Source organism: Oryzias melastigma, linkage group LG24 (assembly GCF_002922805.2).
Source record: "Oryzias melastigma strain HK-1 linkage group LG24, ASM292280v2, whole genome shotgun sequence".
Lineage (NCBI taxonomy): Eukaryota > Metazoa > Chordata > Actinopteri > Beloniformes > Adrianichthyidae > Oryzias > Oryzias melastigma.
Genome location: NC_050535.1, coordinates 16,904,215 through 16,920,912, shown reverse-complemented (window position 1 = coordinate 16,920,912; position 16,698 = coordinate 16,904,215). Strand labels below are relative to the sequence as shown.

Sequence of the window (16,698 nt, the reverse complement as noted above, 5' to 3'; positions counted from 1 at the left end):
ATGAAATCATTGTATTTTAACACAATAAATATATTTATGCACACACATTTTTATGAATTAGATTTGCATCATAATTCCCTTTTTCTGTGAAAACAATATTAAAACTAAAAAATATATTTTTTACACAGCAAATGTAATTTTGTTAGTTATACTTTTTGACATCCCTTTTCTAAAGTAAAACATTTATAAACTCTTAGATCATTTACCTCATCATGTAAACATTTATTTCTCCATACATTTGGATTGTGGTGTGTGCTGTCCCAGGGAAACAATAAGACGAGGCCCTCTGCTACGGTTGTATTAATCTTTTCTTTAAAGAAATGTCCATCTAATACTTTCTTTAATACTTTTAGGCATTGCCAAGAATTCTAAAGTTTTGATATGAAATTAAAATGTAAAACCACATTTAAATGTGACAGAAATTAAACTTTATTTTGATGGAATAGTCCATTGCTGCTTAAATCACCATTTTTTAGACTTTTTTCCCCAAATTCTCTCTTGCTTTAAAAGGCTTGGGCGTGTGAAAGTCTGGATTTGATTTAACTTTTTTTTAGGCGCTATAAAAGCAACATTTAGGAGTGGAATACATGGGTTTTATTACACTTCTAGGCATTTTATGATGACAGAAAAGCAAGTGATGCAATATTATTTAGAAACATTAAACACAGTGAATGTTTGCTGCTACGTTCGTGTTGCAACCAGTGTGGAAACATCATCTGTAATCTACATTGGAACAGCCATCTGCTTCATATTTTGATAACTTGATGAATTAAAAAAAAAAAGTGCAGCACAGAGAAACATGTACGATTTCCAAATCTACACTTTAAAATGCTCATTAGATTTACAGTCAGAAACACATGTGGAGAGCAGCATAATAAACTAAAAACAGCATTTTGAAATGTCTCCTCTATTAATTTGTAACATAAGGACCCTTATATTGTTGCCCAATTTCAATTTAGAAAGAAAAAGCAAAAATAAGTGTCAACACAGTTGTTGATTCAGGTTTTGAACTTTTATGTTAGTTTATTCCAGATTTTTCCTTTAGGAAATCAATGAAAAAACTCTCAAATGAATACATATGCAATGCTTACAAGTTAATACATTTAGGTTACAAGAAATGACATTAATAACTGTGTTTGAATGAATACATACATGACGACAGACACATTCAACACCCTTGTTCAAACCGTTTCAATGCAGTTAGTTGTAATAATCACAGTAATGAGATTCCCAGGAATCTTTCGACTTCTTAAAGGCGGAGTTTTCATCCACATGTTGCAGTTTCAGTCTTTTTTTCAGTAACTGGTTAGAAAATCTTCAATAAGTTTGTTTCTGATACTTTTTTTTTTGTTTACTCTCCCTCTGTGACGTCTTTGTTGCTGAATGGACTGCTTAAATCAAAAGGTCTAAGGTGGCAACACCTGTAAATACAGCAGTTTAATCTGGATCTATAATATAAAAGGAACTAAAATAAAAAAATAGCTTTTCTACTGCTTATGCTTGTAATTGCTCATTCCAGTGTTATTATTTATTTTTTTTAACCAATTGTGTGAAGGCTTCATAAGCATTCACACAGCTTTCAGTATCAAAACGTTCCGCTCGTTCAGAACATTACTGCTTGAAATTCCGGTATTCATAAACGTTATAGTTTTTGAAATATTGAACAAAATATTCCCCATAGAAAATAAATAAGAAAGTCGTCAAATTTTAACATTTTAAGAAGATTAACAACAAACCTTTAAATATATTCAGGGACTATGTTTTCATCTTTTATATTAATTAAAAAAAAATTGGAGTTCATCTAACATTGTAGCAACATGCTAACATTTGAGCTAATTTGTTATCGACTGGGTTTTTATGCTAATTTAGAGTTTAGCTAATATTTTAGCAACACGCTAACTTCTTTGGCTAATTTATCACCTACTTGGGGTTTGTAGGCTAATTTAGAGTTTTGATAATATTCTAGAAACATGCTAACGATATTGGCTAATTTGTTTTCAACTGGGTTTTTGTGCTAATTTAGAGTGTAGCTTCTATTTTAGCAACATGCTAACTATTTTAGCTAATTTGTTTTCTACTGGGATTTGTTTATGCTGATTTGGAGTTTAACTAATATTTTACCAACAGGCTAACGTTCTGGATAATTTGTTACCCACTGGGTTTTTTTAATCCTAACTTGGAGTTTAGCTAATATTTTAGCATCATGCTAACGTTATTGGCTAATTTGTCACCTACTTGGGGTTTTTTAGGCTAATTTAGAGTTTTGCTAATATTCTAGCAACATGCTAACAATATTGGCTAATTTGTTTTCAACTGGGGTTTTTAATGCTAATTTAGAGTTTAACTTCTAGCAACATGCTAACGATTTTGGCTCATTTGTTTTCCACTGGTTTTTTTTAATGCTGATTTGGAGTTTAGCTAATATTTTAGTAACGGGCTAACGTTTAGGCTAATTTGTTATCTGCTGGGGTTTTTTTTAATGGGGATTTGGAGTTTAGCTAATATTTTAGCAACATCCTAACGTTTTTGGCTAATTTGTCATCTAATGGGTATTTTAGGCTAATTTAGAGTTCAGCTTCTATTTTAGCAACAGGCCTGTAGCCACAAAAGTTAACGTTTGCTTATGTTAGCTTTTGGTTTAACGGCTTTGACTAATTTAGTTTACTGAGGAATTTTAGGCTATTTTGGAGTTTAGCTAGTATTTAAGCAACGAGCTAGCTTTTTTGGCTAATTTGAAATTTTGCTCATATTTAAGCAACACACTAGATATTTTTGCAAAATTGGGATCTATTAGGGATTTTTAAACAATTTTACAACAAATTTTCAGAACTTTAGGTCAACTTCAGCGCTCTTTCACAGTTCTTTAACAAAATATCCAGTCTTTTAGCAAATGTAACATTTTGCAAACAGCTTTTGTATTTTCAGCAAATCCCTTCAGCAACTAAAGTAAATTGTGTCTTCAACGACTACTTTCAGCAAAGAACATTCACACTAGCATGATCACAGGAAATGCAACTGTTCTAGTTAAGTTTGTTCCACAATCATTATTTTCTAAATAAAGGAGAATTTACCTTTTTTTTAAAACTTTCCCTTTAAAGATCGAACCCTTTTGTCACTTTTTGTTAATATTTTTATGGATTGAGTTTCCAGCCAATGTGCTGAGCTCTACACTCTTGATTTTTCATTTAAAGATATTTTCTGCACACATGCCTGAAGAAAGACTACAGATACTGAGATGACAGACGCAGCAGGACTAATGGGTTAGTCCGTTTTTGCTTTACCGTACAGCAGAAACTCTACTGGTGTAATTTGAAGAACTGATGGACTAGTTTTACCCTTAATCTGCTATTTTCCTTTTAGAAGGAGGCACTAGGTGTGCGGGCAGGTCCGACGGCAGTTCATGTCCCTCCAGTTTCACCTTTATCAGGTGGTTGGCCAAGGCAAACTCTTCATCGTCGAGCATGCCGTCCTTATCGATGTCGGCCAGCTTCCAGATCTTTCCCAGCACCGTGTTGGGCAGTTTCGACTTCACCATCTCCTTCTTGGCGTTGGCGCCCGTCACCTTCCCGTTAACGGGGGACAGCGTGTAGAAAATCTCATCGTAAGCAGGTTTGTCCCGGGCGACGACCCACTCGGCCTCGTCGATGCCTTCGCCCGCCCCTTCCCCGTATCCGTGTCCAAACGGGCCGTTCAGGGTGCCGTCGAAGGCGCCGCCTTTCACCACCGAATTGGGCCGCTGGGTTTCCTCTTGGCGCACCAGAACCATCAAACTAGCGATGTCGTTGGCTAACATGTCGTCTACGGCCTCCAGGAGTTTAGGCTTCAGCGGCTGGAACCGGTTGAGGTCCTGAGCTTGCAGCTGGTCCTGAAAGACAAGTTTGTCTCAGAACCTTGAAGCAATCTGGACATCTGGAGGTCTTCCTCACTCACCTGCATCTTCTTCAGGTTGGGGAAATCCCCGGGTGAGATCTGGTGCTCCCTTTCAATCCGTTTGTAAATATCTCCCAGACTGGCGATCAGCTCTTTCTTCTTATTTTCTTTCCCAAAAACGGAAGGCATTTCTTTCTTCAGCGAGCTGATGATGTAAGCGTGGACCTGTGCATGAAGACAGACGCTTAAAACCATGGACAAGCTGTGACAGCACAGTATCACTGAAATATCTGATCAAGTCATAAAAAGATGGAATTTTGAAACTAAGAAATGACAAACTATATTTTTATGCAAAGAGATTTATGAATGTTTTCAATAAGGGATCAGATTAAAGCAGGGGTGTCAAACTCAAATCGCATAGGGGGCCAAAACAAACAAACAGGATAAACATTTATTGAACACAATTAAACTAAACTTTTAAAACTTTAAAAACGCAATATTTTACCATTACTATGAATAATAAAAAGGCAGGAATATTATTCCAGAACAAAATCAACTTAAACCTTAAATAAATTTCAATATTTTAAACTAAATGACAATATAATTTGTAAAATTATATAAACTAAAAGCTAAAAGAAAAAAAAACACTTAAATATCTTTTGTTTTACATCATTTTGTATGAAAAATTACATTTATAAATAATGCAAAAGATTTTGATCTCCATTAAATATATCCTGTTAAATTATATAAATATAAGGCTAAAATTATACAAATAAAATAATACAAATATTAATAAAATTTATAAAAATAAAATAAAATCAATAAAAAATAAAATGCTAAAATTATACAAAACTCAGTCTAAAAATAAAAGATTAAATCAGGCCGTTAATAAGGATAATATAAAATCATCTAGTGGGCCAAATTTAATTACCCGGAGGGCCGGATTTGGCCCCCGGGCCTTGACTTTGACACATGTGGTTTAAAGTGAACAAAAAAAAACAAAGTGTAGATTTTAAAAATGTATATGGTGTATTTGAAAATAAAAATGAAGACAGTTTTAAACTCAAAAGTGCAAATTACAAATGTGAAAATGTATTGAAAAATTGAAAAAAACAATTTGTAAAATTAAAAAATTTGGTAAAAATAGACTTTTCAGTATTTTGTCAAATTTAAACATATATATATTTTTTCAAATTGTCTTTTTTGTTTAATTTTATTTAAATACTTTTTTGTTCAACAAAATAAAAATAAATGAAAATAATAATAATTTAACTACTTTTGAGTAAAAACGTTTTCACTAAATTGTTGTTAAGGATGCCTTTAAAAAGTGATGATTCATGATAAAAATACTCATTTTGAAAGAAAACAAATTTTAAGATTTAAAACTATAAATGTTGTAATGTTTACAGCTCAGTTGCTTTGTTTATCTCATTTAAGAGACCAAAGCATCTCATACGGATGCTTTGTTCTCAGAGATTCTCCGTGTTTGTTTTTCTCATCACCTCAATACTGTGTTTTGAGTGTATATATGTTATTCAGATTTATGGAAACATTTATTTTGTTTGTTTAGACATTTTTAATTTCCTAAAATTCCTAAATATGAAACATTTTCCCTCCAGGAAAAGTGAATCTTTTATTTTTTATCCTCCACTTGGCGTCCTTGAATCTTTCCTCCAGCCTGTCAGCTGTGGAAAAGGAAGACGTCTCTCATCTTTACAAATGTGTGCGTTTCGCGTACTTCCTCCTCGCTTCCTCCTCTACGCCCCCGTCACCTCTCTTACCTGACTTCCTGTCCATAAAAGGAAGTGGGAACTCTTTTTTTCCGGAGGTGAATAATGACATTTGTCCGGTACAGTTTATGTGACAGCGATAAGACTCGACAGTCAAGGCTAACTCTACAAATGACAGAAGAGGAAACCTCATACGAAGCTCGTTTGTTAACATGGAGCCAACTGTTGTTTGTTTCTTATCGTTTGGATAGAAAGTTTCTTTGCAGACCGATAAATCAATTGATTGAAGGATTGAATGCTTCACCTTGGCTAGCCTCGCTCTTTTGATCAGGTCGTTGAGTTTCCTCAGCGCTGCATTCCTGGGTAGAGACTGGATGTCCTTGAACAAGTCCTGCTCCTCGGCTTCAAACAGCTTCCTGTTGTCAGGAATCAGGAGCGGGTGGGACCAGAAGGACCCGATGTAGACGCGGATCACCTGTCCACCAGAGAACCAGACGGTTTTTCTCATGGGAACTTCAAAGGTCGTTAGCATTAGCCTCTCTGGAGTACCTCAGGGGTGTTGACGATTTTCCCTAACGACCACATCAAGGCGCCGTACACCCTCATCAGCTGCTGGGTCTCAATCTGGTCTGCCTTGTTCAGAACAACCCTGGAGGAGAAGAGGATCGATTTGGACTGATTTCTTTACAACGTTAAGCTGATTAGTGAGTCAGAAGATACCTGATCTTGTCCTCGTGGTTCTTCAGGGCTTTTATCACCTCAGAGAACTCATCAGATATGTCCAGTTTGTGGGCGTCAAACAGCAGGATTATCCTGTCAACGCGCTCCGCAAACCACTCCAGGACGGCAGCAAAGTCGTAGCCTGAGAAGAGAAGAGAAACGTGAACACATTTAAATACATATATTTGCATTATTTATTTTCCTCAAAGTAGAAAAAGTTATTACAGAATGATTTATTTTAAAAGTCTTCCCAGTAATCTTTTATTATTTATTAGACAAAATAATCAATTTTTTATCAGAAATGCAATTTTGAGCATAATTTTCTTTCTTTATGCCCTCAATCATCAGAAAAATGATGTTAAAAACATCTTTTTTTTTTATTTGTGGGTCTTTAAAGTGCCCCTATGACGATATTTCCATTTTAAAAAACATTCCCAGTTGTGTTTTAACTATGATTATGACGTTTTTAACCAAAATCCCACAACCTGAATATATAAAAAAGCCATTTTTCATGTTGATCTGAAGTCTCTGTTTCCAAAATCTCCTCTGAGGGGGCGTGGCTTTTGGTAGTCCCACCCCTGATCCCCCCATCTAATTATGATAGCTCTAGCATAAATCCTCACCACTGCTCCATAAAACGTCCATCAATCTGGGTAATGTCCAGCCGTATGGTTCTGATCCGGATGTCAGCTGGACGAGGAAGTGAAGATCTTCATGGACAGAACTTCCTCCAAAATCCTGATTCTTTCTCCTTCCAGTTCACCAAAGACTCTTTTAGCTAATTCTCCAATGTTTATTGACTGTGATCAATACATTCAATCATTGGTTTCTCAGAGTTCTTGATAAAATAATCAAAGCTAACATCAAAATGCTCTTTCATTGATTTACAATCCTTTCCAACTGCGGTCAAATGAGCCGCCGTTCACATTTCCGTGGTCACATCAAGAAGCTCCGTGGAGTCTGGTGGAGATTTTCCAGCGTTCTCAGTCCTGCTACCGTAAGTATTGGATGAAACTCACACCAAAAATCCAGTGATGCTGATTTGACCACAGAAATGTGAACGGCGGCTCATTTGACTGCAGTCAATGTGAAGATACCATCTTCTCTTCTCCAGAACCTGAACTAGACACTAGGAACAGATTAGGGGTTTAGTGCATGTGCAGCAGAGCTGCTGATGGAAAGAAGATCAGTCATTCAAACAGAGTCTGTCCAAGACAGTTTGATTAACAGAGATTTAAAAGGAGAAATACTCAGAAATGCAAAAAAAAAAAAATATTTCTTATTACATGTGTTATATGTAAAAAGATATGTAAAAAACTCAAAAAACATGATTTTAGGGAGATTTTAAAGACTGAGGTCATAAAAGTTTCAATGCTGATGGACAGTTTAATACAAGTGATAAAGACGACTGTGGATGTCATGATGAAATAATATTCTCTAGAGTGATGGATGGAGCTGGAAATGAGCCACATGATGAAAGAAAAGAATTTTAATTTACTCCTAAAAAAAAAAAAAAAAAAAAGGTAAACAATAAAACTAGGAATTTACTTTGCTTTACAAACGAACAGTTTGACTTTGGGAGGACTTATAGAGGGACGCTGTGAAGTGAACGCCTCCATCATAGATGAATAAGTCACTGAGTTTGTCCGGAATCGGAGGTCTGACTTTGTCCTCCTGAAGGACAAAGCTCCAGCTTACCTGGAGGCATTCCACAGGATATGAGGAGGGAACAACAAACAAAAGGTGGAACACGGGATTAGTGAGCCGACACTGGAAGCCAGCGAGTTAAGAAAAGTTAAGCGTTGTGCCTCTTCCCAGGAGGGGAAAGAGTTCATAATCAACCGCCGTGAATGTTTAAACTAAAATAAAAAACAATTATTAACAAGAAAATAAAAAAGGTTAAATGCATCGATTGCTCGCCGTCCGTCGCGTGAACAGAAGCTCAAACACTTGATACAGCAGCGAGAAAAGTAACTATTGATGGTTAGGAAAGATACGCAGCAGATACCTTGATGCTTTGAGTTGTTCTTCAACCTGTAACTTTGTCACATGTTGGGGGCAAAAAATCCACAAAATGCCACAAGAGGGCAGTATTCATTTAACTGCAAAATAATTAACTATTTAACCATCTCTTTTTGAATTATTAAGCATATATTGAGATTCATACTAACAAACTGGTGGTCATTTAGAAATAAAAACTATTTTATAAAACATTTTTGTGCAAAAAAAAAATACTTTTTTTTCACTAAAAATTGATTTTTCAAAGCTTTTAATTACTAATTTAATCAAGAAAGCAACTATTGAAACATTTAATAAAGAAAAACTTAAAAATAAGCAAAAAAAAAGTACACAAACGTTTAAATTCTTTTGAATAAATGAAGCTTTCATTAGCAAAAATCCTCCTGCAGGCTGCAGTTGGACTCTAATTCACCCCCTATCATGTGACAAAACTGCAGAAGAACAAGCAACAGCCCATGAATACTTGGAAATCAAGATATCCTTGTTTTAGCAGGTCTGCAGCGAGCTGACACCCAGATCTGTTATGTAATCTACAGTACCTCCATAAGGACATCTATGCAGGCAGCTATAGCCTGACATCTCCTTATCTGGACACACACATGAATGTAACGGTTAAAAATGTCAAAAAGATGGAAAAAAAAGAAGTGATGAGACAAACTAGATATAAAAATATAACAAACAGGATATTTACCCCCAATTCTGGCAACAAGTTGGTCGCTAATAGAGTTATAGGGGAACATTTTCACAATAAAACACATAAAAGGAAGTCTACAAAATGGGAAAATGTGTATTTATTAAAGCTAAAAAATAAAAATCAACACTTTCAAAATGTTCAGATCATTAACACTGTAAACATTGTTCTGTTTCTCCTAGAGGATGTTTCAGTTTGGCCACTAGATGGCGACGAGTTGGCAGTACATCTTATTCCAGAAGAAGAAGAAAGAATGAGCAAAAATTGAGGTTTTAGACTACTTTAAAAAATATTTCCTTAAAAGAGTTTAGATAATTAATGTCTATGAGTTTATAAAGATGTTCATTTAGTCAGAAATGTTTGTTTACTTTGACAGAGTTAGCATTAGCCGTCCTATGGGAAATTCCTTTAAATGTTAGCATTAAGCTAGCATACTTTAGCTTTATGTGCTAAATCGATCTCTATTTTCTGTTAAGCTTAAATAGATTAATTTATTTTATCGACCCAGTCCTACTATAGTAGTGCAGAGATGACTTCAGAGAGGAAAATCTATTTTGGACCAAAGCTGATGTTACATGAAAACATACTATTGAATTTGCTTTAAATAAAGAAGAAAAAAATGAAAAAATAAAATAAAATAAAAAGCTAGTAGGAGTACAAATACTAATACTGAATGGAAATAAAGCGTATTTTATCATGGAAATAATTGCTAAAATAAATGAAAAAAAATTGTAAATCAAATCTGATTGAAGCAGAAAAAAAGAAAAATTAAATTTGCCTAAAAAAACCAAACAGTCAAATAAGATAGTAAAGGAAGACAAAATGTTTAGCTTTCCCAAAAAGTTAAAAGACTGTGAAGAGTAAATTATCCTCTGTTACTGGTTGGCATGGCGATGCCATCATCCAACCTGGGGAATGTGAGCCGACCCTTGAGACAAAGATTCTTGCTCAACAACTGCTCTTTACTTTGGTCTCTCATTAACAACCGTTTGGTTTTGTTTTTTTAACTTCTGGTTTACTTGTTTTTTTTTCTGAAACGCTTGAGGGGAGTCTTAAAAAATGTTTACTTTGCCGTCTCTTTTCATTTGGAAATTTTGAATGAAAGCAGCTGTAAGAGACAGAAAATAAAAAAGAAGAAATGTTCCTTTTAGAGAGTTAATCCTTCAGCAGAAGGAAAAAAGAATCGTTAGGTATGGAGAGAAATAAGTATCACCACGATTTATTTGTGCGTAAATCTTCATGGAATACATTATATGAATAAGCCAAGAGAGGAGCTACGGAGAGGAAGTGATCAGTTCTGGGAGATATTTTTATTTTTAAAGGTACTAAGTGTTTTAAAAATGCTTATTTAGACTTTTTATATTAATTATTGGGCATATCTGTTTAAGAAAGTGGGAAAATGTCAAGTTTCACCAGATATTTACAATCTTAGAACTACATTAGAGCTTTTAGATGACGTCATGACAGCACCACACGCGTGTGCCACGTAACGAGACACAGACAAAGCAGTTATACGTTTTTTAGTGATGTTAAAATAAACAGATGGACCGATTATTTCCTTTTGGATAACATGACGATTAATTCTCTACATTTGTCCGCGGCTCACCGATCGCCTCATTTCTAACGTGTTTACATCACGCGACTGTCGGGTACGGTGGCCGTTTTTGGTTCAGTTGTTCCGCACTCGGTTCGTTTCATATTCAGACTGAGGAATCTCAGAACAGAAGTTTAGTCTGATTGAAAACAAATCGAGACCACCTTGAAAGATGGGTCCTGGAGCGGTTCCTAGTACAGGAAAGTAGCTTTCTTATGTCAGGAGACAGATTCTGGTGCCAGGGGATTAACTACCTCGGCACCACAACTCCACAGAGAAAGTGGGTGTGTTTTCGTTGTAGACTGGGGGCGGAGCTTGCAGCACAGACAGACTCTTCCTGTTGGCAATGATCTTACATCAGCACGTTTCCAACCGCTTGTTTTGGTGGGTATGGGAGGGGCTGCTGCAGAGAGCTCAGGTTTTTAGAGGATTACTCTTAAATGCATGAACGGATCAAAATACTGTTTTGGGGTTCTTTATAGTGATGAATGAGCAGTAAAATGCATTTAAAACCTCAAAAAGCAGAATTTTCATAGTAGAGCCCCTTTATACAGTCAAATTTTAACAAACAGCATACTGCTAAAATATTAACTAAACTCCAAATTAGCTTAAAAAAAACTAAATGCAGGTTTTTGGAGGATTACTCTTAAATGCATGAACGGATCAAAATACGTTTAAGGGTTCTTTATAGTGAGGAATGAACAGTAAAATGCATTTAAAACCTCAAAAAGTAGAATTTTCATGGTAGGGTCCCTTTAAGCACAAATCAAGAATTACAGACGCACAAATCAGAGTGAGTCTATTTTCTCTCCATTATTGGTACTTAAAATAGTAGCTTTTCCTGCTTCAGCTGGGCCCATACCATTATACTCCCACCTCAGCGCTCCAATTTCCAGACCCATTTTGTCAAAAAAAAATCTATTTGATCTCAATGGAGAAAGTACTCTCTAAAGTGTCACATGTTTTGGTTTTAGTCATGTTAGGTTTACTGCAGATACATTTAAAATCAATTGTTTTTTAAATCTTTATAGAGGAATCTAAGGATTTTGGTGCATGCAGATCAATTTACAACCGTTATTGGAAATCAGACAAAGCCTCACTCTCAGGTTCTTATTTTTCTGTTCAGAAATGACTTTTCGACTTTTCCCCCAAACGTTGCTCTCTCTCTCTCTCTCTCTCTCAATCGAAAACACATGTCGCTCTTTACTTTTCTTGATAATTATCGGTACTTCTGCCTTCATTTGATGGTCAAGATGCAGACCGGAGGCGGGAGAGCTTATGACAGAAGGAGAAATCTAAAACAGAACCCTGCCTGGAATCAGACAAGGCTGCAGTCATGACGTGTTATGCAACAAATGAGCTCCACACGTGCAACTCAGAGGAGAAAAGTCACCAATTTGGTGCAAGAATCAAAGAAATACCAGCTTGTGTTTGACATTGATGCAGGAGAAGCAGACTTCTGCTGAACGGCGAGGCTGAATGAGTTCATTGACCCCACACTGACAGCTGAAAATATTTGATCATTTCTGACCCAAAACTGAGAGTCGGGGTCACGTTTCCTACCTCTGCTGATTCTCTGTTTTTCTCCGGACAGGATCCCCGGGGTGTCGATCACGCTGATGCTCTCCAGCACCGGGTTAGGAAGCTGTGCACACACAAACCTGAACAGAGGAGGGGCAGAAGTGTGAAACGCGGTGACGGTAAACATCCCAGCAGGCCTCCACCTCCTCTCTAAATCTGAGCAGAAGTCACACGCATGTCTGCTGCTGTTATTGTTGGAGGTTTCTGGATTGTTCCTTTTACTAGACCACTCTCGACGACCTATCTCTCCGTTTCCACTCAAAAAGCCTGAGCAGTGAGCGGAGGGAAATTCAATCACGCAGGAATGTGGAGAGCTGGTGTGGATTCTCGCTGGCAAACTCTCTGCTCCGTCTCCCCATCCTCCACCGCTTTTTTGCTGAACGCTTCTCTAACTTGGCCTTTTGTTTTCGCCTCCCCGTGCGGCGTCAGTCGGCGGCGCGCCCTCCCCCAAGCCTTTGAATGTGGGCGCAGGTGCGTGCGCTTGTGGGCCGCTACCTGTTGAGGAATGCGTTTCCAAAAGCGTTCAGCTTCCTGAAAGGCTTCTTGGGGTCGACGACCAAAGCGTTGCCGGGTATGACCCCCTCTGTGTCCCCGTGCATCACTGCGATGAAGGAATCCGTGGTGGGCTCGGGGCCAATCCGCATGCCAGGGAAGTCCTGCTCCAACAGGTAGCTGAGACGGGATGGAAGAAAACAGATACAAAAATGAATAAGTAGAGCTCTTTCTAATAACCTATAAAATACGTGTCAAAGTTAAGGCCCGGGGGCCGAATCCGGCCCTCGGGAAATTCTATCTGGCCCTCCAGATCATTTCATTTTTTGTTATTAATGGCCCGATGTTATCCTGCACTCACTTCTAACTCTTATAATTTTGACAAAATATATTTTTATAGAGAGTAAAATATTGAAAGTTATTTAAGGTTTAAGTTGATTTATTCTTGAATAAAATTACTGCCTTTCTGTTATTCATATTTATGTGCAAAAGTTACAATTTTGAAGTTTTAAAAATTGGCATTCTGCGCTTTTTGGACTATTTTGGCATTTGTTAAAATTTTTTTAGACTATTTTGGAGTTTAGCTAGTATTTCAGCTACATGCTAGCTGCTTTGGCTAATTTAGGCTTTTTTTTTTTTAGCTTTTTAGGCTAATTTGGAGTCTAGCTAATGTTTCAGCTACATGCTAGCTGTTTTTGGCTAATTTGGACTTTTTTTCTTTTTTTTAAGTAATTTTGGAATTTAGCTAATATTTACATGCTAGCTGTTATGGCTAACTTTGGCTTTTTTAAAGCTTTTTAGGCTATTTTGTAGTTTAGCTAACATTTCAGCTACCTGCTAGCTATTTTGGCTAATTTAGCCTTTTTAAAAAAAATTTTAGGCTGTTTTGGAGTTTAGCTAATATTTTCAGGCTAGCTGCTTTGGCTAATTTAGGCTTTTTTTCAGTTTTTGGGGCTATTTTGAAGTCTAACTATTTTTTCGGTTACATGATAGCTGTTTTGGTTAACCTAAGTAGTTCTTTTTAGCTTTTTGGACTAATTTGACATAGATTTAGCTAATATTTTAGTTGGCTTTCAGCTTTTGCGTTGTCAACTATTAGCTTCAGTGATTACAACTATCACCTTCTCAATGGCCTGGCGGTTAGAGCTCCTGTCTACCAATCGAGAGGTTGACGGTTCAAATCCCACTATGGGCTGATGTGTTTTTATGGGCTGCACGGTGGCGCAGTGGTTAGCGCTCTCGCCTCACAGCGAGAAGGCCCCGGTTCAAATCCCGGCTGGGACCTTTCTGTGTGGAGTTTGCATGTTCTCCCCGTGCATGCGTGGGTTTTCACCGGGGACTCCGGCTTCCTCCCACCGTCCAAAAACATGCTTCATAGGTTAATTGGCGACTCTAAATTGCCCCTAGGTGTGAATGTGAGAGTGAATGTGTGTGTGATTGAGGCCCTGCGACAGACTGGCGACCTGTCCAGGGTGAACCCCGCCTTCGCCCATCAGTAGCTGGGTTAGGCTCCGGCACCCCCGCGACCCCGAAAGGGACGAAGCGGTCAGGAAGATGAATGAATGAGTGAATGATTTCAGCTATTAGTCTTAGAATCATATTTCTATATAATACAGCCTGCTAAATAAAGCTCCTCCATTCAACAAAATCTGATCTTAAAGTCCCAGTTGTGTTTTATGATTATGAAGTTTTTGACCAAAGGTCCACAACCTAAATACCATTTTTCATGTTGATCTGAAGCCTCTGTTTCCAAAATCTCCTGTGAGGGGGTGTGGCTTTTAGTAGCCCCGCCCCTGACCCCTTGTTCTCTCTTATAAGGACAAACCCAACCAATACATATTAAAAGCTCAAAAAACAAGATTTTCATCAGAAGGGAACTTTAAGTTAAGAAGGTCATTGGAATTTTGTCTGTATTGTGGCAAAGAGCAACCCCGCCCCCCTTCCCCTCCAATTCCTGAAACTCATGAATAGACAAAAGAAATGGATTTTAATTTTCCTAGTAAATGTCGTCCATCAGCAGTAATATGACACAACAACTTCACTGGAGTGGGTCTATTCAATTAAATGTCTAACAATTTATTTAATTATATTTTTGTAAATATATATTGTGTTGTAAATTGTATCATATAGTAGTTATTTTTTCTCTCACGTGTACTGGGAGTTCCAATTTCGTGCCAGTGACATTCATTTTTCCACTGGTTTGACAATTGAATTATAGAAATCATTCACCTAACAAAAGCTTTGAAACCTTTTCTGCTTGATCATATCTGATCAAACTTAATTCGATCTTTAAAAAAAAAAGTCCTGTAAAGAAAATTATTTCCTCTGCTAAGCATTTTTTAGTGGGAGAAAATAAGTCTTTTTGAGTGACTTTAACTTTTATCAGACAAAGTGAATCAATATTAAAGTTAAACCCCCGGGATAAAGTTCCCGGAGTGGCCCCAGGCTGGCTCCACTTTTCCCAGTCTTGAAGAATGAATTCCAAAGGATTGTGAAACGGCTTTCAAACTCTTTCCAGACTGATGTGCAACAGCAGACGCTCATCTGTTACTCATCTTTGTTTTTCAGAAAACAGGACAGAACTTCACATTTTTATAAGGAATAACCCAATAAAACATGACGACACTTCGGGCAGGATTTGGGAATTAAAATACATATATATCCATCTATACATATATATTTTACATTAAATGCTTTAGACTTTTTTCCTGCAAATTACAAGTCGAGAATTTCTGGATGTCTTTTTCTTAAAAGGTTTTTGCATTCATGACAGCATAAATAGTAGTACTATTATATCCATAAATTACTATGATTTTTTTGCTTTGCTATAATTATTATTCAGTAATAAGCAAAAAATTTGATTATTTTGGGGCTAAAACTCAAAAGTGTCATAATATTTTGGTGCAAATAAGACATTTTTTTTACTTAAATGCCTAAAACTTCATATTTTAAACCTTTTTTCTCTCTTTTCATAACTTATATATAAAGACTAAACTAAATTCAATGAAGTTTCTTGTTGCACAAACAGATTTTTAGGGGATTTTTTCACATTTATCAGATAAATGAAAGGTTCACCTGCTAAAGTTTAACGGTTGATTATTTTGAGTTTTATTTTGGATGGGTTCCTATTTATGAACTGCTAGCAGATAGAACCCTTATTCTGGATCCACACCATCCTGGAGGAGCCAGCAGTGCCTGGTGGAACCATCTCCACACAAGCGTGTCTGTACAGTGTCAGCCATCCTTTTCTGCAACAAGTTGTGCAATCCACCCGCACACCTTCAGGACAGCACGCTTTATAATAAAGAAAAGCATCTTTTATAACATCTTTGTGTAGCGTTGAAATGTTTCAAGTTGCATCCTGATGGAAAATTTGAATTTGACAGCATTCTGCTCCACGATAGAAAGAAAATCAATAAACTCAGACCACACTCAGGATGCAGAGTCATGAATAAGAGAGTGCAGAAGCGCTGGACTCAATCGTAAACTATCTGCACTGCAGGCAAATGTGAGCTTTATATGATGAGGCTAAAGCAGGGCTCTGCAACCGGAGTCTCCAGAGCCCTGCGCTTTAAAGCCTCCATTATGGCTCTTTGGCTTTACAAAATGCACAAAATTTAAACGAAAAAATAGTTAGCATCTATATATTTCTTTTGTTAATTTAGTTTAGTCCTTTATTATTTAGATTTTGAATGTCAGATGATGGAACAATGACAGTAAAAGATTTAAATTTGTGTTTTTTTGTTGTTTCTTCATACTAAACTTGTATTACGTTTGGATTTTTTATTTTTTTTAGATTTTACTCTATGGAGCCAAATTGGGGCCATAAATATTTGAAACCCAAATAAAACATTTTGAAAAAAATGTTGGTGTTTGGCCCAAAAAAGTCAAATATTCAAAACTTTTTGCCATTCTAAAATAAACGTAATTATTTTCAGCTTCAAATGTTTTTTCAGGTTTCAAAACTCAAAATTTCAATTTCAAAACATGTTTTCAGTCTC

The 16,698-nt window shown here is 36.6% G+C and overlaps 2 protein-coding genes across 2 annotated transcripts in view; one reads left to right on the top strand and one right to left on the bottom strand.

Moving 5' to 3' along the window:
• med23 (mediator complex subunit 23) overlaps positions 1-16,698 on the top strand; it is a gene marked incomplete in the record, with an annotated part of 129,350 nt that overhangs the window by 76,280 nt on the left and 36,372 nt on the right.
• Positions 2,880-16,698, bottom strand: part of ehd3 (EH-domain containing 3) — a 15,901-nt gene continuing 2,082 nt past the window's right edge. Inside the window, exons 2-8 of the mRNA XM_024290994.2 lie at positions 12,701-12,877; positions 12,188-12,285; positions 6,321-6,462; positions 6,150-6,249; positions 5,905-6,075; positions 3,931-4,095; positions 2,880-3,865 (exon numbers count right to left, since the gene is read on the bottom strand). Of these exons, the coding sequence (XP_024146762.1) occupies positions 3,338-3,865; positions 3,931-4,095; positions 5,905-6,075; positions 6,150-6,249; positions 6,321-6,462; positions 12,188-12,285; positions 12,701-12,877 (1,381 nt within the window). The 3' untranslated portion in view covers positions 2,880-3,337. The remainder of the gene's footprint in view (positions 3,866-3,930; positions 4,096-5,904; positions 6,076-6,149; positions 6,250-6,320; positions 6,463-12,187; positions 12,286-12,700; positions 12,878-16,698) is intronic.